The 23,881-nt window shown below is 35.2% G+C and overlaps 5 protein-coding genes across 5 annotated transcripts; 3 read left to right on the top strand and 2 right to left on the bottom strand.

Annotated features, from left to right (window-relative positions):
* Nucleotides 1-363: 363 nt before the first annotated feature.
* Nucleotides 364-3,137, top strand: LOC135152226 (glycine-rich protein 2-like). The gene is made up of 3 exons (XM_064092070.1): nucleotides 364-467; nucleotides 2,726-2,816; nucleotides 2,988-3,137. The coding sequence occupies exons 1-3, from the start codon at nucleotides 364-366 to the stop codon at nucleotides 3,135-3,137; spliced, it is 345 nt and encodes a 114-aa protein (XP_063948140.1).
* A 2,343-nt stretch (nucleotides 3,138-5,480) lies between these two features.
* LOC108216944 (uncharacterized) lies at nucleotides 5,481-7,049 on the bottom strand. Its single transcript, XM_017389804.1, has one exon. The coding sequence runs from the start codon at nucleotides 7,047-7,049 to the stop codon at nucleotides 5,481-5,483; it is 1,569 nt and encodes a 522-aa protein (XP_017245293.1).
* An 840-nt stretch (nucleotides 7,050-7,889) lies between these two features.
* On the top strand, nucleotides 7,890-8,912 carry LOC108216943 (uncharacterized). Its single transcript, XM_017389803.2, has one exon. The coding sequence runs from the start codon at nucleotides 7,890-7,892 to the stop codon at nucleotides 8,910-8,912; it is 1,023 nt and encodes a 340-aa protein (XP_017245292.2).
* A 10,771-nt stretch (nucleotides 8,913-19,683) lies between these two features.
* LOC135152225 (uncharacterized) lies at nucleotides 19,684-20,683 on the top strand. Its single transcript, XM_064092069.1, has 4 exons — nucleotides 19,684-19,857; nucleotides 19,960-20,166; nucleotides 20,293-20,364; nucleotides 20,453-20,683. The coding sequence occupies exons 1-4, from the start codon at nucleotides 19,684-19,686 to the stop codon at nucleotides 20,459-20,461; spliced, it is 462 nt and encodes a 153-aa protein (XP_063948139.1). The 3' UTR covers nucleotides 20,462-20,683.
* Nucleotides 20,684-22,149: 1,466 nt separating this feature from the next.
* LOC108216792 (23 kDa jasmonate-induced protein) lies at nucleotides 22,150-23,340 on the bottom strand. Its single transcript, XM_017389629.2, has 2 exons — nucleotides 22,840-23,340; nucleotides 22,150-22,563 (listed from the first exon to the last, which is right to left on the bottom strand). The coding sequence occupies exons 1-2, from the start codon at nucleotides 23,287-23,289 to the stop codon at nucleotides 22,375-22,377; spliced, it is 639 nt and encodes a 212-aa protein (XP_017245118.2). The 5' UTR covers nucleotides 23,290-23,340; the 3' UTR covers nucleotides 22,150-22,374.
* Nucleotides 23,341-23,881: the final 541 nt, after the last annotated feature.

Here is a 23,881-nt window from a genome sequence, read left to right as displayed (position 1 = left end):
TTGATGGTCTTCACCTTGGCCACCTTGTTTCTGGGATTCTCTGTTTGGTGTTGCTTGTCTTGTGGCGTTCGTGTTCGGGAGAACAGTTGCCCCTGCTTATTTCTTGGCTAGTTCCTGGCAGTTGGCAACTAAGTAGGCGGGTGCTGTTGAGCAATAGTTTCATATTGATGTCTTGCTGGGTAGCGGATTCAGTTGGTGTCTCCGCTCTTGGTGCTTGGATAGTGGTCAGCTCTCTCGATGGAATTAACGGTTAATACTTTTCATGCTTTATTCATACGTGTTCTCTATTTCTAGGATGCTGCTTGATGTGTGAGGTCTTGCATTCTTGAATATGCCTGCCAAGGAGATTCCTTTGGTAATGTCATGGCTATTCAACAAGAAGTATTGAGTGCTGAGGTTATGAATTTTGTGATCCCGATTTATTTTGTTGAGCACTTGGCTTTAGCTGCAGTCTTCTTTGCTTTGAGGTCTGCCGCCTTGGGGCATGAAAATGTGAACTACTAAGCCATGGAGATGACTAGTTTCATTGTTGTAGTTTCTTCCTAGTGGGAGAGCATGATAGTTACTTATTGTAATTGATACTTGGTTACTTTACCCCTGCGTGGGTCTTCTTATTTCATTGTAATATGTTTGTTGTACTCTACTACGTGGGATTGCTATTTCCTATGTATTTCGATAGGATTATTTCCTTTGTTCTTGGCCGAGCCAAGGTGCATGGGACGAATTTCGCCCCGCCCCTTCCCTGATATCCAAATTTATACAATATACTAACCACTTGGCAATAAAAAAGAGTTTGTATTCGCAGGAATAGAAAATTAGACTTTGTGAAAACCTCCGAAAACCAGACACAAATACACAAAAAAAAGTATGAGTTCGTGTAGAAATTTTTGGGTTCAGGTCTAATTCGAATTGTCCAAAATCAATATGTAAAAACATGTCATTTTCGTTTTGAATTCGATTTATTCAAAATTAATCCGAATACATATATGTATATACACAACAAACCAAAATACACATACACAACCAACCAAAATAAACAAACTACAACTACACGAAACCTCCATTTCTGAGATTCTCTCTTCTGCACTTCAAGCAGTTGCCGCTCATAGTTGGATTCCATGTCTCTCAGCCACCTCAAAAGGCCTGGAATTACAATTTGTGGTCGACTGCATAGGGTCCGTCAACCCATTGGAAGTACTTGCAACCACTGCTACCCTCCACACAATTCTTGAACCTCTGCCCAGCAATGGCGTCAGTCTACGCGACTCTATCAGCTGCCAGTCTCCCACAATAACAGAAGCTCATGGCTTACACAAGAAAGAGATGATATTTCAGGTTTAGGGCTTGCTTCTGTTAACCTACACAGCTCATTCTCTAATTAAAAAGTAATACAATCGTTGTGTTATATATACACTGAAATTTGACCATTGCAAATGAAAAAACCCTGAAATACCCTCCCTCTGTTAGCTCCGTTAGGGTATACTTGACGGGAGACACAATTTTAAAAGGCGGAGTAAAACTCTAGTCACGATATTGCTTAGGGATGGGCATCGGGTCACTTCGGGTCAGGGATCGTTATAACCGGCCCCGATCTCTGAATCTAAACCCAATCCCCATCCCCGGCCCGATCCCCATCGGGGTACGATCCCCATCCCCGGCCCGATCGGGATTCGGGGATACCCGTGGTGATTCAGGGATTTTTAATTTAAACCAAAATTTCTAATTAAATACTTAAATTCATAATTAGGATTAGTTTTTAATATGCCTTTTTAATACTTCATTATTTTAATTTAAACAAATCTTCAATGACCTCTTTTATTTTAAGACTTATATTAATAGAATTAAATATTAAAATTTATTTCAATAAATTTAATATATTAGATATATAATTATAATATATATAATAAATAAACAGGTGATCTGAAAATCCATGATTGAAGTTGCACTTAAAGAGGTATATAAACATATTAATAAATAATTATAATATATATATATATATATATGGGAAGGTTCTGGTACAAACTTACAAACTTACAAACATTTTTTGTTCAACACATATATAACTTGAGTTCAACATTCTTTTAAGATATTTTGTTGAACATCGATTAAAATTGTGTTGGAGAAGTACATAAACTAATTTTTCAATGTAAGAACTAAATTAAACGTATTATATAATCAGTATTTATCTTTCTAGACCGTACCCAAACCCCAGAGGTATAGTCTAAGCATCTCTATAAATATATTAATTCAACATAATGATAATTAATGTTCTACACCCAATGTTGAACCCTAGTTACAAATGTGTTGAATGCACGATTTATCTGCGCGTTATTTTTAAAATTGTGACGTTTTTTCAATAATTTTCAACATGGATACTTTTGATAACTAAGGATTAACAGGTTGGGAGAATAAAAAAATTCAAAAAAAAAAAGTTTGTAAGTTTGTAATTAACTTAAAAAAAATTTATTTGATCCTATCCCTATATATATATATATATATATATATATATATATATATATATATATATATATATATATGCTCATGATCAAATAGAAACCACTCTTAAAATAAAAACTAGAAACCAATACAAATTAGTGATATTCCCGGGACAATTTAGTGATATTCTCTTTAGGATTTAGTGATTTGTGTTGCAGGAATTAGTGAAAACTTCCAGAAACTGCCCAGAATCTCCCGATATGTTCTAGAAACTGCTCAAAATCTCCAGATCTGTTCACATTTTCGATTCAGATGGTGGTGACATTGGTGGAGATGGTGGATGTGAAGGTGGAGATGGAGGAAGGATGATAGTAGTGGAGGTCTGGGCGGCTTGAAGTAGGGGGTTGGAGCGTTGCTAGAATAGTGGCGGCTCCGCCGCGTTTTGAAGTTGAGCCGGGGTGGAGAAAGAAGTATGAACGGGGTTGAAGGAGGTTGAATTGCAGAGACAAAGATGGAGCTGGTGAAGATGGAGGTGGAGATTGTGTTGTTAGAGAAATAATGGAGGTGGAGATGAAGGTGGTGGTTATGGAAGGGGCGGGCGGTATAGAGTTGATGGTGGTTATGGAGGAGGCGACGACAGAGGTGGTGGCAGTGGCGGATATGGAGGCGGGGTTGGTGAAGATGAAGGTGGGGTTGTTTAAGAATTTAGTGGTATTTGCTTTTGGATTTAGTGATATTTTAGCTTGGTTTTTAGTTTTTAGGATAAGGAGGTTTATATTGGAGTAAGACTCTATATATATATAATATAATAATCGGGTCGGGGATCGGGCCGGAAATCGGGGAAAATCGGGTCGGGGATCGGGACGGGGGAATGTGAAAAACCGTACTCGACCCGATCCCCGATATTTTTTCAAAGTCTTCCCCGTTCTCCAACCCGTACCCGAAAAAATCCCCGAATCCCCGTACCATTCGGTGCGGAGATCGGGTCGGGATCGGTCGGGTCGGGATTAATGTCCATCCCTAATATTACTATATTTAAAGTTCGGCCACAATTATGTAAATTAGTGAAAAATCCAGCCACACCTTTGAAATTTACTCTTAAAGATTATATATTTATAAGTGCACATTTAAATATATGAGTACTATATTACCCGACAAAAAATATATATATACTATATGTCCTGTACATTCATACAAACAGGAAACTATCCTGTACATACTTGCTTTATATTATCTCAACTATTAATGTCTCTTGCAGTTTGTTAGTTTTTTTTAAAAAATTTTAGGTTTTTAAGGAAATATCAATTTTTGATAAATATTCAGATTCTTTTGAAGTTTTAATATTTTTTTCCAGTTTTTCATATTTTTCAAAGTTTGTGCATCTTTTTTGAAAAAAATTTATAATTTTTAAAGTTTTTCCAAAATTTTCAGAGTTTTTGAAGTTTTCGGAATTTTTTTGTTTTTTTAAGAAAACAAATTTTTTATATTTTCTACAAATTTTTCTTATAATTTTTTTTGAATTTTTTTTGTATATATTTTTTAATGGATTTCGTTAAAGTCAACTAATACTTACCGACGGTTATCTAAATGCAAGTTTTTATTAGTTGACTACAAGTTAAATCTAGTTCTGTGATCCGTTTGCAACTGTTTTAAGTTGAGTGACCCAACTGCAAGTTGGCTATGAGTTCAGTGATCTTTTTGCCTATTAAACCATTTTTTTTCCTTCGCTAGTGTAGTGTGCAAGTGTGTTCCACCATTTTATTGGAACTACAAATTACCTCAAATTTTATATTACCTTCCTAATTCTTTGTAGGCGCGGGGCTAATATTCAACAAACCAAATTGGACTTACATCTACTTTCTATATATTAAAAGAGAATAAGGTCAAAAAGAGCAAAAAAATTGTCTATCAAATTTCAGTTACCCTTAGTTAAGATATAATTACAAAAATACCAATAATCAATGTACTTATTACAATCTCACTAATTAATGAATTATGTTAATAATAAATACTAATATTCTGTTATGAATGGATGTCTCTAGAAGTCCAAATGTTTAGTATTCCAACCTCTTGATCTTTCAAGTTCCTAGACTTTTGACCTTACACATACTTGTAACATCCTTCTACTAAGTCTATAAATAGGCTTCATATTTGTCTCAAGGAATACAATTGATCTTGCTATTCTTCTCGTCTATTATATATTTCTAATACGTTATCAGCACGAGTTGCTAATTAGAAGGAGTTTAATAGTTTGCTTAAAAATATTTAGAAGGAACAACCTCTCATATCTTATTCAAAGGTATGGTTTCCTTCTCATGTTCGTGTTGGGTGTTTAAACGCTAACTTATATTTAATATTGATGGTCATGTTTGATCATGCGTTCTGTTCTGCTATTTTTTTTTTTTGAAAAGCGAAATAGAATTAAAACTCAGAAATTCTTACAAAGCCTGAACAAAGAAACAGGCCAACACAAAGCTTGGTCCAACTATGGACCTAAAGCTAGCAAAAGGAGCAGCTAAAAACAGGAAGAAAAACTGAGACATAAAAGCATTAACCTAAAAGCTACAGCAAAGATAAAACTAGAGAGAAGCCCTAGTTCTTGGCGACCACATCAACTTTTACCACAGCCTGTACTTCAGCAAGACCCATCAAGTCGATAACCTGATTGGCAGACAGCAGGTCCACTTCAGTCATAGAGGAAGAGACTCTGGCACCCTGTTGATCCACCCTAGCGCCGGCTTCCGAGGCTGAAAACAAGAACAGCCTGAAGGAGAATGTCTTTGGCCTGGACACCAGAGCACACAGAAGCATCAAAATTGACAGATGGACCCATGAAAACTCGAGAGAATTGCAACAGCTCTCTATTGTCAAGGAGAGAGATCGCCCCAGGAGAGAAAAGGCCATTATCATTGAAGGAGAAGTTCTGCAGCATATTTTCCTTGCCCTTGGAGTTGTTCATAGCCCCAAAGCTGAAGAGAGAACTGCGATGGGAAACCCCAAGATATGAGATTACACACACTGAACACTAGCCTGGCACAAAAATCTTAGGCGGAGCTGTTATGAACCCAGCTAAACATCTTTGATTTCATAAGGCCTTGTTTGGCCAACAGATCAGCATCATCATTTAAATAACCCGGAACAAATTGAATAAAGATCGATACATTAATTAGATGCTGCAACATGGGGTCACAGGAAGAATACATTGAGCTCAAGTCAGTGCTGCTATGGAGTGTATTTATAGTTGTCGTAGAGTCGGAGCAGATAACCACTTTGTGAGAGTGCAAACCCAACCGAATTACCCAACGACACATTAAAAACATTCCTTCTAGCTCGGATTCAGCAGCACAATGAGAACGAACTGGGCCAGAGAAAATTAATACTTTGGTGCCTTGCTTATTTAATATGAAGCCGCCTACCCCTCCTCCCAGCTTACACTGATCATTCAAACCATAAGCCCCATCTACTGCACAGATGTAGTCATAAGATTCTACTTTAAACCTCCAGAATTCCCTTGAGATTTTGTAGTGATGAACTGAGATAGCACCCTGGGGGTTGACCTTCCAAAGTGGGTCATTCTCGAAATCAATTAATCTGACAACACTCCCCCACTTATTAATTCTCAGGAAAATTAAATCCAAAAATTGCTGCTTCCTGATCTTAGTACCAGAGAATACTAGTTCATTTCGGGCCAACCAAATCGACCAAAATACCGCCGCAGCAACTAATTGCCAGATTTTGTTTTGTAGAGTGGACTTAAAAAATGTGAGAATATGAACCAGAGATGGGCTATTATTCTGCAATTTCTGGCATGGAATACTCCACCATTTGCTAATGAAACCCCAACCCCACACAGCTAATTGGCATTGCCATAGTAAATGATCGACTGTTTCAATGGAAGACGTGCACCAGGGACATTCCTTGATAGAACCCTCAATACGATTACCAATAAAAGCCCTTGTGGGTAAAATATTCCATTGCACTTTCCAAAGGAAGGCATGAATTTTCGGGGGGACCTTCATAGCCCAGATAAGCCTCCAAATAAAACTTTGTTGATGACTAAGTGCCGTAGGAGGTTCTAACATAGCATAACAAGATTTTGTGGTAAAAGGATTCACCCCTTGTAGCCATAACAGAGTGTCATTGCCGTGAAGAAGATTCATGTTTTGCAAGATCACGCTCAGAGCATGCAATTCGTTGAGATGATCATGTGACAATGAGCCTAACCAAAGTTCATTATTTACCAAGGGATCATCTGGAAATTTGAGCCATAAATGCAGAAAATCTTTTACTAGTAAGTGATGGACAGAAGCCACTGAGTAGAGGCCCGGAAATTTTCTGCACAACGGCTGATCCTCAGTCCACCAATCTTCCCAAAAATAGATCTTTGATCCATTTCCCAACCTCCATTTGAAATTCTGAGGATTAACCAGCTTGCTCGCCACAGGATTCGCATGGATGCCTATGATGCTTTGAACAATTGGAGAGCACACCTTCAAGTCTATGTTTGATAAGTCATAATGCCAAAGGGGACCGTACTTTTCTGACATTATTTTGTTCCACATACTACCTCTTTCACCATATGCACGCCACCACCATTTGGAGAGAAGAACCATGCTATTTCTCGGTTTGGTGTAGGTAATTGCAAGAGTTGAATGTGTATCTGGTTTCTGTGTCGCACACATGCAGCCACACACTTGTATATGACATATTTTATTTTTGGCATTATATAGTACTGTAACTTAGTATAGTGTAGTACTAGCATCTTAGTCAAGTCGTAGGATTAATTGCACTAGGTTTGATTAAGAAATTATTTGTTAGTTAAGTAACTTGCATAAGACCGATCATGTGAGTTACTAATATTTTTAAAAAAGAATTTTTTGTTGTTCTTGATATAGTCCTGAGTCCTCATTCTGCTATAAAATGTAAAATTATTATTATTAATTTTTTTTTTTACTTGGCAATTATTTTTTGTCTCTTTATTGTTTGCTTGTAACAATATGCCTTAACCTAAGTACATGTTATGTAATTGATATTTGAGACTTCCTCGATTATTACAAGAGCCGCCTTTAATATTACACTTTCTTGAATATTAGATTTGGTCGTAAACTTCTATTATATATGATGTTCACTTGTGATTGGTAATAAAGAATTTTTTTTGTTTAATATTTCTTTTATGCATATAATTGTTATGAATTTAATTATAAGTTATGCATGATATTATGTACGAAAATCTTTAAGAATAAGAATAATGATTTTGTGGGTTATCTTCTCTTTATTTCATTATTTTATGTGCATTATAGTTTAGATCGTAACTAAATTAACTAAAGTGCTTTTGTTGATAATCATTTATAATTGTTGCATGTTAAGATTGGATTTTTTTGTGATTTATTAGACTCATTGTTTGTAGTAAAAAATTAATATATTTTACTAACACTTTTTGTATAGTTTACAACATGTCAAATTTTACAAAGCTTGAATTTGAGGCTCTTGATATTACGGGAAAAAATTACTTGTCATGGATATTGGATATAGAAATTCACTTGGCTGCACAAGGTCTCGGAAATACAATTAAAGAGGAAAATCAAGAGACTGAGTCCAACCGTGCAAAAGCTATGATATTTCTTCGCCGCCATCTCCATGAAGCACTTAAAAGTGAATATCTGACAGTGAAAAATCCACTTGAATTGTGGAAAAATTTAAAGGATAGGTATGATCATCAAAAGACCGTGATTCTTCCAAAAGCTCGTTATGATTGGATGCATCTGAGGCTCCAAGATTTCAAAACCGTTAGGGAATATAACTCCGCACTTTTCAAAATAAGTTCTCAATTAAAATTATGCGGAGAAAATATACCTGATGCGGATATGTTAGAAAAAACTTTCTCAACCTTTCATGCCTCAGATGTACTCCTCCAGCAACAATATCGTGAAAACGGTTTTACAAAATATTCAGATTTGATTTCTTGTCTTCTTGTTGCTGAACAAAATAATCAGCTTTTGATGAAGAATCATGAGTCTCGCCCATTCCCTGAAGCGAATGCGGCCACATATAATTATGGGCGTGGACGAGGTGGCGGGCGTGGACGAGGTGGTAATCATGGACGAGGACGTGGACGTGGTTTTGCTCGTGGACAAGGAACCCGTGGTCGTGGATCTCAAATCCATAATTACCCCATTTTCAAGAATGATGCATCTAATTCCAACCCGAAGTTGGAGGAAAATATTAATAAAGATAAAGGAAAAGGGGTTGTTGAAAGTGCATGCTATAGATGTGGAGTGAAGGGGCATTGGTCGCGTACCTGTCGTACGCCAAAACACTTGGTTGAACTTTACCAAGCATCACTCAAAGACAAGGGCAAGAATGTCGAAACAAATTTGGTTTGTGGAGAGAACGACCATGCTGACAACCTCCTCAAAATGACATATTTAGATGCAGCTGATTTTTATGAGAATCCTACTACTCTGAATGATAACTAAAATATATGATGTACCTTTTTGCTTTATTTTCTTCTCTTATATTATGCTTGTGTTTCCTTCTCATGATTATCATTTTTACTAATTTATATTTATCTAACATTGAAGCAATATGTCTCGAATCGGGCACGTAGCAAAAGAGGAAGATATTTGTCTTGTAGATAGCGCAACGACCCACACTATACTTAAAAATGAAAAATATTTCACCTCTTTAAATAAATATGAAGGCAATGTATGCACAATTTCCGGGAGTATAAAATTAATCGAAGGCTCTGGAAGAGCTACTATATTACTACCCGAAGGAACAAAATTTACTATAGATGATGCATTGTTCTCCCCAAAGTCACAAAGAAATTTATTAAGTTTAAAGATATCCACCGAAATAGATATCACGTTGAAACGGTGAATAAAAGGGATAAAGAATTTCTTTACATTACAAGTATCACTTTGGGTAGCAAAAGTGTTATAGAAGAATTGCCGGCCTTTTCTTCCGGATTATACTATACCCATATTCGAAATATTGAAGTAAATGCCACAGTGAACCAGAAGTTTACTGACAACAATAATTTTGTTATATGGCATGATCGGCTAGGGCATCCTGGATCAATTATGATGCGAAAAATTATTGAGAATTCACACGGGCATCCATTGAAAAACCAGAAGATTTTTCAGACTAATGAATTCTCATGTGCTGCTTGTTCTCAAGGAAAATTAATTATCAGACCATCCTTAGCAAAAATTGGAACAGAATCTCCTAAATTTTTAGAAAGAATACAGGGTGATATATGTGGGCCCATTCACCCATCATGTGGACCATTTAAATATTTCATGGTATTGATAGATGCATCAACTAGGTGGTCACATGTGTGCTTATTATCATCTCGTAACTTGGCGTTTGCGAGACTACTTGCGCAAATAATCCGACTACGGGCACAATTTCCGGATTACAATATTGGAACAATTCGATTGGATAATGCTGGAGAACTCACATCAAAAGCTTTCAATGAGTTTTGTGCATCAATTGGGATACGTGTTGAACATCCTGTAGCTCATGTTCATACACAAAATGGTCTTGCAGAATCATTTATTAAAAGACTCCAAATGATTGCTAGACCATTAATTATGAAAACAAATCTCCCCGTTACAGTTTGCGGACATGCTATTTTACATGCAGCAGCACTTGTACGCATCAGACCAACAAGCTATCATAAATTTTCTCCCTTACAATTGGTCTCCGGAAGAGAACCTAATATTTCCCATCTTAGAACTTTTGGGTGCGCGGTATACGTTCCAATTGCCCCGCCACAACGTACAAAGATGGGTCCTCAAAGAAAATTGGGGATATATATCGGTTATGAATCCCCCTCAATAATTAAATATCTCGAACCAATGACGGGTGATTTATTTACTGCGAGATTTGCAGACTGTCATTTTGATGAAAATGTCTTTCCAAAATTAGGGGGAGAGAATAAAATCTTCCCAAAATTAGGGGGAGAGAACAAAATCTTCCCAAAATCAGGGGGAGAAAATAAACAGCTGGAAAGAGAAATATCATGGGATACATCTTCATTGAATACATTTGATCCCCGTACAAGTCAATGTGACTTAGAAATTCTAGAAAAAATTCGTTTACAAGGCATAGCGAATCAGTTGCCTGATGCATTCACCGATGTAAATAGAGTAACTAAATCACATATTCCAGCTATGAATGCTCCTGCAAAAATACAAGTCCCAGAAGGAAAAATTATCAAAGCAAGTGAGTCGAAACCTCGCTTAAAGCGTGGTAGACCAATCGGTTCTAAAGATAAAAATCCTCGAAAGAGAAAAGGAGCAAACATTCAAGACGCCCCCATAGAGGAAGTAAAATCTCCAGCAGAGACTCCATAAGAGACCCGTGACATGATAGATGAAACCCTAGAAGAGGAACAGGTACCTGAAAATGTTGATAGTGAAGAGATCTCAATAAATTATGTTGTCACGGGAAAAAGATGTAATCGAAATGATACTGCCATTGATGAATATTTCGCATATAATGTAGCATTTGATATAATGATGGATCCCGAAGATCTTGAACCAAAATCCATCGAAGAATGTCGATGTAGAAAAGATTGGCCCCAATGGGAAGAAGCAATTGAAAAAGAATTGAGCTCACTTAATAAGCATAATGTTTTTGGACCCGTAGTTCAAACCCCTGAGGGGACTAAACCAATTGGTTATAAATGGATATTTGTAAGAAAAAGAAATGATAAAAATGAAGTTGTAAGATACAAAGCACGTTTGGTTGCTCAAGGTTTTTCATAAAGACCAGGCATTGATTATGAGGAAACTTATTCTCCTGTGATGGATGCTACAACTTTTCGTTATCTCATTAGTCTGTCAGTCATTGAAAAGTTAGAAATGTGATTGATGGATGTTGTGACGGCATATTTGTATGGTTCCCTCGAGAAAGACATATATATGAGGATCCCTGAAGGATTTCAAATGCCTGAAGCATCTAAATCACATTCTCGCCATCTTTATTTGATTAAATTGCAAAGATCCATATATGGATTAAAACAATCTGGTCGAATGTGGTATAAGAGGTTAAGTGAATATTTGTTAAGGGAACAATACAAGAATGACCCTATATGTCCATGTGTCTTTATAAAGAAAACAAGATCTTCATTTGTTATAGTTGCAGTATATGTTGATGACATAAACATTATTGGAACTCCTGAAGAGCTTCAGAAAACAGTGGATTATCTCAAAGCAGAATATGAAATGAAAGATCTTGGGAAAACGAAGATTTGCCTTGGGCTATAAATAGAGCATCTACGAGATGGAGTTTTTGTGCATCAATCGACATACACAGAGAAAGTCTTAAAACGTTTTAACATGGATAAGTCACACCCATTTAGTTCTCCGATGGTTGTTCGATCACTAGATAAAGAAAAAGATATCTTTCGACCTAGAGAGAAAAATGAAGAAATTCTTGGTCCTGAAGTACCTTATCTTAGTGCTATTGGTGCATTGATGTATCTTGCTAATAATACAAGGCCCGATATAGCATTTTCAGTAAATTTATTAGCAAGACATAGTTATGCTCCCACTAAAAGACATTGGTCTGGAGTAGAACATATTTTTCGGTATCTTTGAGGTACAACTGATATGGGGTTATTTTATTCTAATAAATCCCAAGCAGTTTTGACTGGTTATGCAGATGCAGGTTATTTATCTGACCCAGAAAAATCTCGGTCACAAACAGGTTATTTATTTACTTATGGAGATACAGCCATCTCGTGGCGCTCTGTGAAACAATCTTTGGCAGCTACCTCTTCAAATCACGCAGAGATTCTGGCAATCCATGAAGCTAGTCGGGAATGTGTCTGGTTGAGGTCAATATGTCAACATATTCGAGAGTCTTGTGGCATGCACTATGATGGGACAATCCCAACAGTGATGTTTGAAGACAACACAGCGTGCATTCAACAGTTAAAGGAAGGCTATATTAAAGGTGACAAAACTAAGCACATATCATCAAAGTTTTTCTTCACACATGACCTTCAAGAAAACGGAGAGATTGAAGTTCAGCAAATTCGTTCAAGTGAAAATCTTGCAGATTTGTTTACAAAGTCAATGCCACCAACAATTTTTGAGAGATTGGTACATAAGATTGGGATGCGTCGACTCAAAGATTTTAAATAAATTTTCAAAATCGATGTACTCTTTTTCCTTTACTAGGATTTTTTTCCCAAAGGTTTTTTTCCTAGAAAGGTTTTAACGAGGCACGATTTTTGAAAATGGACATCCAAGGGGGAGTGTTATGAATGGATGTCTGTAGAATTCCAAATGTTTAGTATTCCAACCTCTGGATCTTTCAAGTTCCTAACTTTTGACCTTACACATACTTGTAACATTCTTCTACTAAGTCTATAAATAGGCTTCATATTTGTCTCAAGGAATACAACTGATCTTGCTATTCTTCTCGTCTATTATATATTTCTAATATATTCATTATAGTTGCCACCTCTCATTAATCTGTCATTTATAAAAGTATTATCATAACCAATTCATTTGCACAAAGATTTTACTTATTAATTTCATAAAAAATTTTACTATGTAAATCAATCTTACATCCTCTAATTAATTTTTCATTTAAAATCTGTATTGATAATTATCAATTTAGAATTTCATAGATACCATTATCTTAAAATTTTATAATCACGATTATTAAATAATATAAAGGGTACCAAAAATATCTCAAAAATATTCCTAAAAATATTTGAAAGATACTCCCCCGTCCCGGTCAATAGTACATTGGGGGACGGGGACGCGGCACGAATTTTAATACTTCAATAAAATAAAATTCTGCAATTTATTTATAAGATTTTCTTTTTTTGTATAAAAATATAACATTTATATTTTTAGACCGAAAAAGAAAATTTTAAATATAAGTTATGAAAATATATTTTATAAGAGTCTTAAAATATGTGCGGAGCAGTGAAAAAGAAAAGTATGCAATTGAATGTGACTGTGGGAGTATTAATTAGGGTTTGATTGTGTTCGGCATATAGGACTCATTAATATTTGTAAATGTATAACCAATTATTTAAATCATTTTAACTTAAATTATTATTTTTATAATTTAATTAATTAATTGACTCCCATATGACAATATTGTGTACTGATTTAAATTTTGGTTTATTCAAAATACCGGCCAAGTTATAAAAAAAATTCAAAAATATGGTACAATCTTATATGCAATTCTAATTGAAACTCGAAAATTAACTGCTTCCACTAGTATTGCAATCACACGTGCTACTTTAACTTTTTTTGGAAAGAATTTCAGTCTTGGGTATTATCTTTTAAATTTTCAATAATGTGTAGAAGAATATGTGTGTAGGTTGATTTTTCGGTAAAAAAACGAACCAAATTATTGAATACCTAAATATCCAATAAATCGAATAAGCATCAAAATCACAATCGAATTAAGAACTGAAGCAATGTCGGTTATTTCACCGAATTAAATTTAATATTTCAATTAAAATCAATGACGAAATAAAAACCAAATATTTAAAGAGAAAATTACTTGCAAATTATGAGAAAAAATAAAATACATAAAATTTATTAAAATTAGTAATTCTGAAGTAAATTACTAACAATAAGCTTACTCTACAATCCAAGTTACTAACACTAATATTAACACCCACAATTTAGTAAACCACGACCCATATTACCCCAAAAAGCATTTACATACATTTATTTTAAGTAATATTACTTAAAATATAGAATGAAAATACTTCAAATCATCACTCATCAGTCACGAGTCATTAAAATAAACTAAATTATTTTTTTATAAATATATTGTTATTAATATGATAAATAATTGATAATAATATTATTTTGTTAATATATTTTGATTATTTGAAACTTTAGTTATTTCAATAAAAATACGAGAGAAAAATCTGAATAGCAAAGATACAAATCATAACAGAACTAAAATCAAATTATTTCATTTCGATATTCGGTCAACCGAAACAAATGATGACCCTCCCTAAGTGTGTGAATGATACTTAAAAGAGAACTTGTACAAAAGAGAGAATAAGAAACCCGTCTATGTACAGCTAATCAATATCAATATCAATCAATATATTCTTAATTTGCGTTAGAACTAGCTTTTGAAAAAAACTAGCTTTAGCCTTCCACATTTTTCTCCACTAACTGTTGCTGGTGGCATTTTCGACATCTCATGTTTTTCTGGGTCACCCAACAACAAGCGGGTTGATCCATATGCTATTATGTGTCTACATGTACTGGATATCCAGATAAACGGGTAGCCCCATTTATTCAAAATTTTTAAAGCGATGTTTTTCTTCACAAATCTAGCAACAGTTGGTTATTTCCGTGATTATAGCTTCTTCTCCATCATTTCGTTTGAAGGTTCAAAGCTTCACCGGTGTTCTATCACCATTGCTTATGGATGATGCAAAGCGCAAGCGCCTTCCTCTTGGACAGTTTTCTCCTTCTTCGTCTCAGAAAGGTAGTGGTTTTCTTTTTTACTTCCTTCATCATCGTTATCTTTGTTTCATTTTATAGCGAATATGCAGGTTCTAAGCGACGGGTTTCCAATGTCGAAAACATCGTGGCGTCATCTACGCCTCTCAGACCCGCTCCAAGATCAAGTAATGGTTAAGTTGTCTTCATATTTTTATTGCTTTCAATTTTTTCTCCTAGACTAATTGCTTTCTGCTGTATTCCTTTATACTGTCTTGCAGTCGTCTTCGGATCAGAACAATCCTCTGTACAAAAGGCGTCAGAGCGTAGTTCTACTGCCCTTGGCACTGGTTTGCCTTCTGCCGCATGCCCCGTGGAGGACGTGTTTGAAACCCGGAAGCATTCAAGGCCTATGTTTGGATCGAATGAAAATCTGGATCCTAATATATGTCTGTTCCTATCACCTTACACTCTGTTTAAAGATTCAGAAACTTTTCAGATTTGTTGCTGACTTTCGGATGATCCTTACACACTATGATGTTATCGTGTCTGACAGAGTGCTTATGGTGTTTGTTGTATTGTTTGTGTGGCAGCAAGTCTGGTTTCACCCCAGCAAAGTTATGTATTGCAATCCACGCGCCGGGGTGCAGCAACACCGGCTCCGAGACATATGAGTAGTTCCAATATTTCAGGTATTCTATTTTGCGTGTTCTGCATGGCATTTTCTTACTGTGCCTTTGCATGGTATCAAGCTTTTAAAAATTAATCTGTCGGTTGTTTATTTTGGGAATTGATAAATAAGCTCCAAATTTTACTATTTAAGCTCCATTTCAATTTTTTCTTTTACCCAAATAGCATAATCACCTATAATATGGATGAAACATTGGTAGAAAGCATGAGTAAATGTGGTATAAAATATGGAATTGGAGCTTAAATAGTAAAATGTGGAGCTTATTTATCAATTCCCATTTTTGGTTAAAGAATTTTTTGCGTGTTGTGTTGAATGTTGTTTATGCTAGGCTCCCTTTTTATTTTTTAGCATTGTGGCCGATTGGAACATAATTTTCTGCGTCTTCTTCCCAATTCTACAGTGGAACCAAGTGTGACGTCAAGTGGTGAACTCGGTCGTTCCAGGGGTTTTCAACAATTAAAATCTTTGTCTAGGTTGAGTGGTAGTTCGAAGGCAGGTATTGTCTCCTGATTACAATACCTATTCACTATATCAAGTTTAAATTTTAGAGAATAAGGTATAATATGTGCAATTCTAAAATGTACCAAACATTATTACAGCTTAGTATCATCTAATAAGAAACTTTAAGGTTAATTAAAGAGCATATCTAATCCCAAATAAAACTAAATGACTAGATGATATGAAAGCTAAATGTGGTTTCAAGAATAATTCCAGTCCAGAGGTTTTCAACAATAAAATCTTGGCCTAGGTTGAGCAATAGTGCGAGGTCAGGTGTTGTCTCCTGATTACAATTACAATACCTGTTCCACATTTAGCTTTGCACTCATTGATTTAATATTAAATATTAATATTTTTATTATATTATCCGTCAAGCCCAATGTTGTCATATTAATTATATGACGGTGACTCCATGTGTTTAATATTTTGTCAGCTGCACCTTCTTCTGGGCAGAGCTGTCTCACTCAGTCTTTTCAGGGGAGTTCACCGCCTAGCGTGAATGTTCGCCGGCATGGCACCAGTACTTTATCAGGTCTGTGAATTTTTTTTTAAATCCCTCAATTTTTTAAAGGTAAATATATTGACACAATTTCAACCCTGCAGCACCGTACGCACCGAGTCCATCTGAACGCCGACTTAGTGGTGTAGACCTAGCAGGTCTCGCTCTTTGCATTATGGACATCAAAACTCATATATTAATTCCGGTGTTCACTGACATGTGACACTTTCATGTTATTGTTTAGGATTGAGGACCCCAGTTTCGAGACTTATCGAGACCAAGCCTGTTAGTTTGAACAAGAATACATTCTTTCAGCTGCCTGCATCATCGATCATTCGTAGGGGAGCAGGTAGCTCGCGAACACAACAGGCTCTTATGGATAGCTTCAACCGTGGTAATTCTCTCTCATGCATATGAAAATATGTTCCAAAAATGAGGAATTTTTCAGAGATGATAAAATGTTTCGTGCACGCAGATCGTGGGATGCCTTATGCTGCTCCGTTCAAATACAAGGGTGGGCAGACTCAACTCGATCCGCGATTAGTTTGTACACCTGAGCTTGCTAAAAAAAGGGATGCCCAGCGACATTTTACGGTTACTGTGACTGAACCCGAGCAACTCGGTGTTGTAACTCCAGGTCATTTTAATCAGCTTTTTTCCTATTTTTTAATTTACTTCTTGCTGTTGTTGCACCCTGTGTATTTGGGTTTTTAATGCTAAAAGTAGTTTTCCTCTGTTTGATTACAGACTGGTATTCATCGGGCACCGGTAATTGTCTTGATCCACTCAATTAGTGTATATTTTCATTGATTTAGACATAACTGCTTAGATTTTTTTGAGCAATGTCCAGGGAATAAAGATGCTCATGACCAGGTCATTGTGGAAGATGTTCTTTCAGGTCAGCCACTCAGCCTCCAAATTAATTGTTTTGTGATCAAGTGTTTTCTTATTAGATCAAACTATAAAAAGAACATTCATTTTGCAGATGAGGATGAGGAGTCAGATGACGTATATTCTCTTGATGGTATCAGTAGCATTTTTTTTGAGTCTCAATGTCAAATTTGCGTTATCAAAATGTCATGTCATAAATCCTTTTACAGGGCATCGAGGGGAATATATTTCGGATGACGAGGCGACACATGTTAATGATGTCCCAGGTTGTAGTGGATATCTAAGTAAATTAATGAGCATTGAATATGTAAAATTCTTCCATAACTAATCATGGTTTCATATCATTATATGGTGTTGTCATGACTGTTATACAATTGTTGACTTTTTTGTCATTGTGGCAGATATGTGGGAAGGATATATGGATCTTGGACCACCATCAAAGGTTTGTGCCAGCTGTAATGCCCGTATGTGGAACGAAGAAAGAAACAATAAATCCAATCCAAACAGTCCAGCTACGTTCTCTCTTTGTTGTAAAAATGGTCAGGTCAAGTTACCGCAGGAGAGGCAACCCCCTCCGTTACTTGCTTCTCTGCTGTCTGATCATGAAAAGTCTGCACACTTTAAACAAAACATACGCACTTACAACTCACTCTTCCAGTTTACATCCATCGGTGGTAAAATTGATCGAAAAATCAATAATGGCAAGGGTCCTTATTGTTTTAAGCTTAATGGCCAGAATTACCATTTAATTGGGAGTCTTATACCAAAGGATGGACAGTCGCCTAAATTTTGTCAGCTCTATGTTTATGACACTGATAACGAGATTGAGAATCGGATGAATGCTGTCCCGGGTTCAGATCAGCTAGATCCAGATATTGTTGAATCATTAATGCAAATGCTCGATGAGAATAACAAGCTTACTGAAGGTTTCCGGATGGCAAGGGATCGCTTTAAGCTTGGTGAACCAGATGATTTTGGTCTTCTTTTGGTGTCTTCCAAATCAGCTTCTGGAAGACCAAATCAAATTGGCCCGTCTAATGAAGTAGCTGCATTGGTTGTTGGTGATGAGGACACTGATTGTCCATTTCGAGATATTGTTGTAGAGACCAAGCAAAGGTATCTTAAACGGGTTTTTGAGACATGCAAGCATTTTATGCAACTGCAGTATCCACTTCTCTTCCCATATGGTGACGATGGGTTTCACCTCCAAATACCACTACAAAGCAAAAAGAAAAAAATGCCCGTACAACCAATTAGTGATCAACATCCTGACGAGACAGCACACAGGACCACCGTCACGATGAGGGAATTCTATGCATATAAGCTTATGGTACGTCCGGATGAAGGTAATGATTCACATACTGCCCCGTACCTTCTGTATATCAAGTGTCATTCAGGTGTTAATATTTATTTTAGTCTGATTATGTATCTTCTGTTTTTTTGCAGGACTCACCATACATCTCGGTGGTCGACTGTGGCAGCAATTTGTTGTGGATGCTTTTGCAGCCGTTGAACAGTACAGGTTGGACTGGATTCGCGGACACCAGCATATTATCAGATCAGACCTTTACAAATCAATCCGCGATTCAGTCCAGAACGGTGATACAAACCCAGGAGCTCTCGGTAAAAATGTTATTCTTCCAGCAACGCACACTGGATCACAGCGATACATGAATCAGTACTTCAAGGATAGTTTGGCAATTTGTAGGACAATTGGTCATCCTTCGTTGTACTTCAAGGATAGTTTGGCAATCCGAAGATAGATAATATATGCATACGATTTATACTTTTGAAGGCTCGAGGAGGAAGGATTTGAGGTTCCTGAGGACATGGAAGAATCGTCTGTCCAGACCCAGGACGTGGCTATCATTGAGAAGATATCTGTTAGTGAGCTAAGCGAGAAAACAAATGTTGCTGATCTGAAGGTCATGATATGTGAATTATACTTTTCTTTTTGTAGACAATTTAACACCATCCATTTTTATTCATAAATGTTTCATACATGCAGAATCACTTTATGTGTGTTGTTAAAATTACAAATGTCGAAGAAAGTGGAAGTTGGTGGTATATAAGCTGCATAGGATGCGCAGAAGAAGTTTCTAAAGAGGAAGGAAGATACAAATGCATCTGTGGTTCTAATAGTCCAGTGGCAGAAAAAAGGTTTGGCCTTTTATAGTCTAAAATTACTATCTACTGCTTGACAAATCTTATCTATAGACTTCATGAATCTCCAGTTTATGTTAATCCTTCTCTATTCTATAAATTTATGTTCAAGGTACAAAATTGTGGTTCTTGCTGGGGATGAAACAGAAGCATTGAATTTCGTTCTTCTAGACAGGGCTGCTAGAAGAATTGTTGGCCAAACAGCAACCAAGCTCATTTCTGATAATCTGCAGGTCCGTCCATTGCACTCTTAAATCTGAATATCAGGTGATGCATGATCTCATATTTCAATAGTGATTTATACATTGAATAGCCTAACTTTGTTGAATCCGTAGACCGCTTCAGCTTCTGGATACCCGGCAAAGATTAAAGAAATGATCGGGAAGGAGTACACCTTTGATATTGAGGTCAAAGAGGAGAATGTCGTAGCTAAGAGTAAGATATTCTATGTTAATGATGCATTTCAAGCTTCTAATTCATTTGGAGCAGACAAGTCATCCGATGTGATGAGGGAAGGCTTGAGTACTTCCAGTTTTGCTGAGGTTGGTACTACACCGATTTAATGTATCATGCCTTACTTTTGACAATAATAGTTAACCGTTATATACTTCTTGATTTGATTAAATTCAACAATTCGGCAATAATTTTCTTAAATCTTATATTCGCAGAGCAAGATCGACCTAACCAAAACAGAAGACACTCCAACTTCTGAAAAATCAGTCTACAAAAAAATTAAGATTGTACGTAAAAACATTCTTGTGTTAAATTTTTAAGTCACATGTCTCTTCATATAATTGCTGACTACTCTAAAAAAAATTACTTTTGCAGGAAGGTTGAAATGTGCTTGATGGAATTTTCTGTTGGGATCTTAAAGAAGTAGAATGGCTTGGATGGAGATTTCTCTTTTTTTTCTAGATGTAGTTTTAAATAAATGACTTTGCTGTTGAAGTCTAGGATTTGCTCGGATTGTTTGTGTGCTTTTCAATTGGTTGTTTTAGTACTATGTTTCATGAATTCCTTCTGTTTGCACTATTTTATATATATTTGGGTTTTAACTTGGTTTTTAATATTTTTGTTGCTCTGTTTTTTTGCTTCTAAGTTGATGTAGTTTCGTTACTTTGATTTGTGAAGTAAATTTAGAAAGCACGGGGTTAGTTGTTTAGTTAGTAGTTTTTTGTCTAAAATTACATAGAGAACATATACCGGTATAATTAGAAAAATATATCCCCTCGATTTAATAAACCCTTTGTAAAATTTTAAATTGTTAATTGTATTGTCTAAGAAATGAAATATAAGATATATCAGAATAATTAAAAAAACTACGTATCACCGTGTGCGGAGCACGGGCAAATTACTAGTCTTTAAATAATCCAAAGATTGGGGTGGGTATCTGTGGACACAACCAAACTAACTCTTGTTGTCCATGAAGTGATTTTTCTTTCTTAGAGCCCGTTTGGCAGAATTTACGATTTATTACTTACGTGACTTATGTGATAGGTTGAGAGTTTGAAATGTATTTTTAAGTAATTGTAACGCATTAATGAATTATGAGTTATTAAAAATATAGTAATGAAAATAAAAGTGATGTATGGGTAACTTGTGTTTTATGGATAAGTTTTATTTAAAAGAAACTAAGTCACAAAAAATACCTCAAATCAGTTTCCGGTTTATTTTTAATTTTAAATCGAAATATGATTTATCACACAAATAGACATTTTTGAGGTTAAAATCGAAACTTGCTGAAAATTCGGGTCTTAAGGAAGACAAACATGCTCTTATTCTTGCGGCATATCCAAATCTCACCCATCATTATTTTTGGAAAATTTGAAGCACAAATAGCACCAAATGATATTATAAATCACTTTATTATATACTTATATATAATAAGCGTAAGGGAGATAATTTGGTCGCATGGTCCTATGGTCCAAAAACTTATTATCCGTTGGATCGTATATTGAACAAATAAGCACCGTTAGATTATAACAAAATTAAATTATGTTCAATAAGGAAACTGATATCTACTTGCATGTTTATAATTCTTTTTCTAAATCCAAAACAAATTCTGTCTTTCATATCTTTTTGGTTTTTTTTAATCCAAAATAAATGTTTCCTACCAATTTTAATTGTACAATCGTATAAATCGCACCGTCACAAAATTATTTTTATCTAATATATTTTAAAATTAATATGCCCGATTTATGTGAGGAACGAATACAAAAACGTTTTCTTAATCCAAAACAAATTCTACTATCTTATTGCATGTTTATAATTCTATCTTCTTAATTCAAAACAAATTGTGTTTATCAATTTTAATCTCGAACCATAAAAATATTTAGAAAAATATTTTAATCACAGTATAATAATTCTAATATAAAATACATTTATAAATATAATCTAATAGAAGTTGGCGTCACATATTCTACTTAAAATAATTTAAAATTTGATAGAAAGAATTTAATACTTTGGCATGATATATATTATTTTAATTTATTATTTATAAATTTAATTTTTCACACCATTTAAAATATATTTAAAAAATTTATAAATAATTAAAAAGCTCCCGTGCCTTGCACGGGCTATAAGCTAGTATATGATAGTACAAGTAATGAAATTTATTTAGTGGTGCGGGTACATAAAATAAAGTACAATCCAATGGATTTTGATTATTACCATTACATACTGACGTAGAAATATTTCTTCGTCATACATAATTTTATTTAATTCATTTTTGAACAGAAAAGTATCCAAGATTAGGGCCTTGGACTGAACGGGATCTTGATTTTTGCAACAAAAAGCGGAGAAGTGCCCGTAGCAGTGGAAGCTTCAATGTCGACTCCATCTTTGTTGGTGCTATGTTCATACCCGCCGTTGTTCAACGTGTGGTAAACAGTATCCCAATCCCTGGGGAAACTCCCAACATAACCTACATCACAGTAAGCCTAAAAAAAAGGGATTATTAATAATGCATAAGTATCAAGTTGTTGTAAATATAAAATATTTGGGTTTGTCTAGTGTGTGCACATGGGCACATGCACATGCTAAGGGCGGAAATTCATAAATTTGGTGTGTTTTGATTGATGTGGTTGGTGTGAATGCAGAGGGGCCATCATTATTAAAAGGGTGTAAGCCAATCAAAACAAGAAAAAACCATCAAATTTAGTGCTATTTGTGTGCCCATGAGCATACCGTAGAAAAACCGAAAATAAATATTTTACCTTGTTCTTGTACCAAGCTGCCCAAGGGCTAGACCAAGCGACGCAATAGTCACGCTCCATTCCAGATGCGTTGCTACCACGGAAGACCAGTGCGGCCTCGGAACCAGAAGCATCACTGGCCTTTTTGACATGGAGGAAGGAAGCCCATTGGCCATTTCCAATCTCAAAAGGGTAAGGTGTACGACCAATGAAGCCGTACCAATCTTTACTAGCGGAGTAGTAGAGAGTTTCTCCTGTAGCGTTGTAAACCATGCACAAAGTGGTGGCTCCATCACCATACTCTTTCTTCAGTCCCTCTACATACCTTTTTGCCTTGCCATTCTTGTCATTCTCGTTTATCAGATTCATTGCTTCTCTTGCTCGATCCTCCTGCGTTTTCACTTTCCCTACGTAGTTCACCATAGTATCAAGCTTTTCATCATCAACCACTTGCCCAAAGGGATTCGCCATCTTCTTCTTCTTTTTTATTGTAAGCAAGATGGATGGATGGATGCCTTTCCTGCCTCCAACCTACTTGCTTTATATACTACTCAAAAATCAACCTCCTGCATTTTTAACTACCTTGATAAATATAAAAAACTAGATTTTAGGTCAAAATTTACTTTTTTTTTTTTAACCTTTTCACATAAATAGATTATTTTGTCCACTCTCTTTTAAATTTTAATTAACCAATTTTATTATGACATAATATTATTTGAAATATATTAAATTATTTACACGGAAAATATAATAGAAATAACAAACATATATTGTGTACTGCCTTTTGAATTTTAATTAACCAATTTTATTATAACAAATATAATATTTTAATATCTTTATAAGCAAATAAGTATATATAATTAATATCAAATTAAAAAAATCGGCGATTAAAGTGTTACTCAGGTCAAAAATTAATTTTAAAAAAAACTCGTTTAAAGTAATATTTATCTGTCAAAAATCAATTTAATCGGTCTAAATTTTATAAAAATAAATTAAAATTTTAAATTTATGTTATTAACACTATAAATTATAAATTTATACTCATATTAAAATAATTAATATA

The sequence above is a fragment of the Daucus carota genome, chromosome 4, assembly GCF_001625215.2.
Source record: "Daucus carota subsp. sativus chromosome 4, DH1 v3.0, whole genome shotgun sequence".
NCBI lineage: Eukaryota > Viridiplantae > Streptophyta > Magnoliopsida > Apiales > Apiaceae > Daucus > Daucus carota.
The sequence above is the reverse complement of the archived record's forward strand: the minus strand, read 5'-3'. Positions and strand labels throughout refer to the sequence as shown.

What these genes read in the sequence shown, in the direction of transcription:
- LOC108216943 (XM_017389803.2), top strand. Translation starts at nt 7,890, where the DNA reads ATGTCAAATTTTACAAAGCTTGAATTTGAGGCTCTTGATATTACGGGA.
- LOC135152225 (XM_064092069.1), top strand. Translation starts at nt 19,684, where the DNA reads ATGAATCTCCAGTTTATGTTAATCCTTCTCTATTCTATAAATTTATGT. An exon ending in TCATTTCTGATAATCTGCAG is followed by an intron (nt 19,858 to 19,959) that starts GTCCGTCCATTG and finishes TTGAATCCGTAG; the next exon opens with ACCGCTTCAGCTTCTGGATA. An exon ending in GTACTTCCAGTTTTGCTGAG is followed by an intron (nt 20,167 to 20,292) that starts GTTGGTACTACA and finishes TTATATTCGCAG; the next exon opens with AGCAAGATCGACCTAACCAA.
- LOC108216792 (XM_017389629.2), bottom strand. Translation starts at nt 23,289, where the DNA reads ATGGCGAATCCCTTTGGGCAAGTGGTTGATGATGAAAAGCTTGATACT. An exon ending in CAGCTTGGTACAAGAACAAG is followed by an intron (nt 22,564 to 22,839) that starts GTAAAATATTTA and finishes CCTTTTTTTTAG; the next exon opens with GCTTACTGTGATGTAGGTTA.
- LOC108216944 (XM_017389804.1), bottom strand. Translation starts at nt 7,049, where the DNA reads ATGGTTCTTCTCTCCAAATGGTGGTGGCGTGCATATGGTGAAAGAGGT.
- LOC135152226 (XM_064092070.1), top strand. Translation starts at nt 364, where the DNA reads ATGGCTATTCAACAAGAAGTATTGAGTGCTGAGGTTATGAATTTTGTG. An exon ending in GCAGTCTTCTTTGCTTTGAG is followed by an intron (nt 468 to 2,725) that starts GTCTGCCGCCTT and finishes CAAAATCTCCAG; the next exon opens with ATCTGTTCACATTTTCGATT. An exon ending in GAAGGATGATAGTAGTGGAG is followed by an intron (nt 2,817 to 2,987) that starts GTCTGGGCGGCT and finishes TTGTGTTGTTAG; the next exon opens with AGAAATAATGGAGGTGGAGA.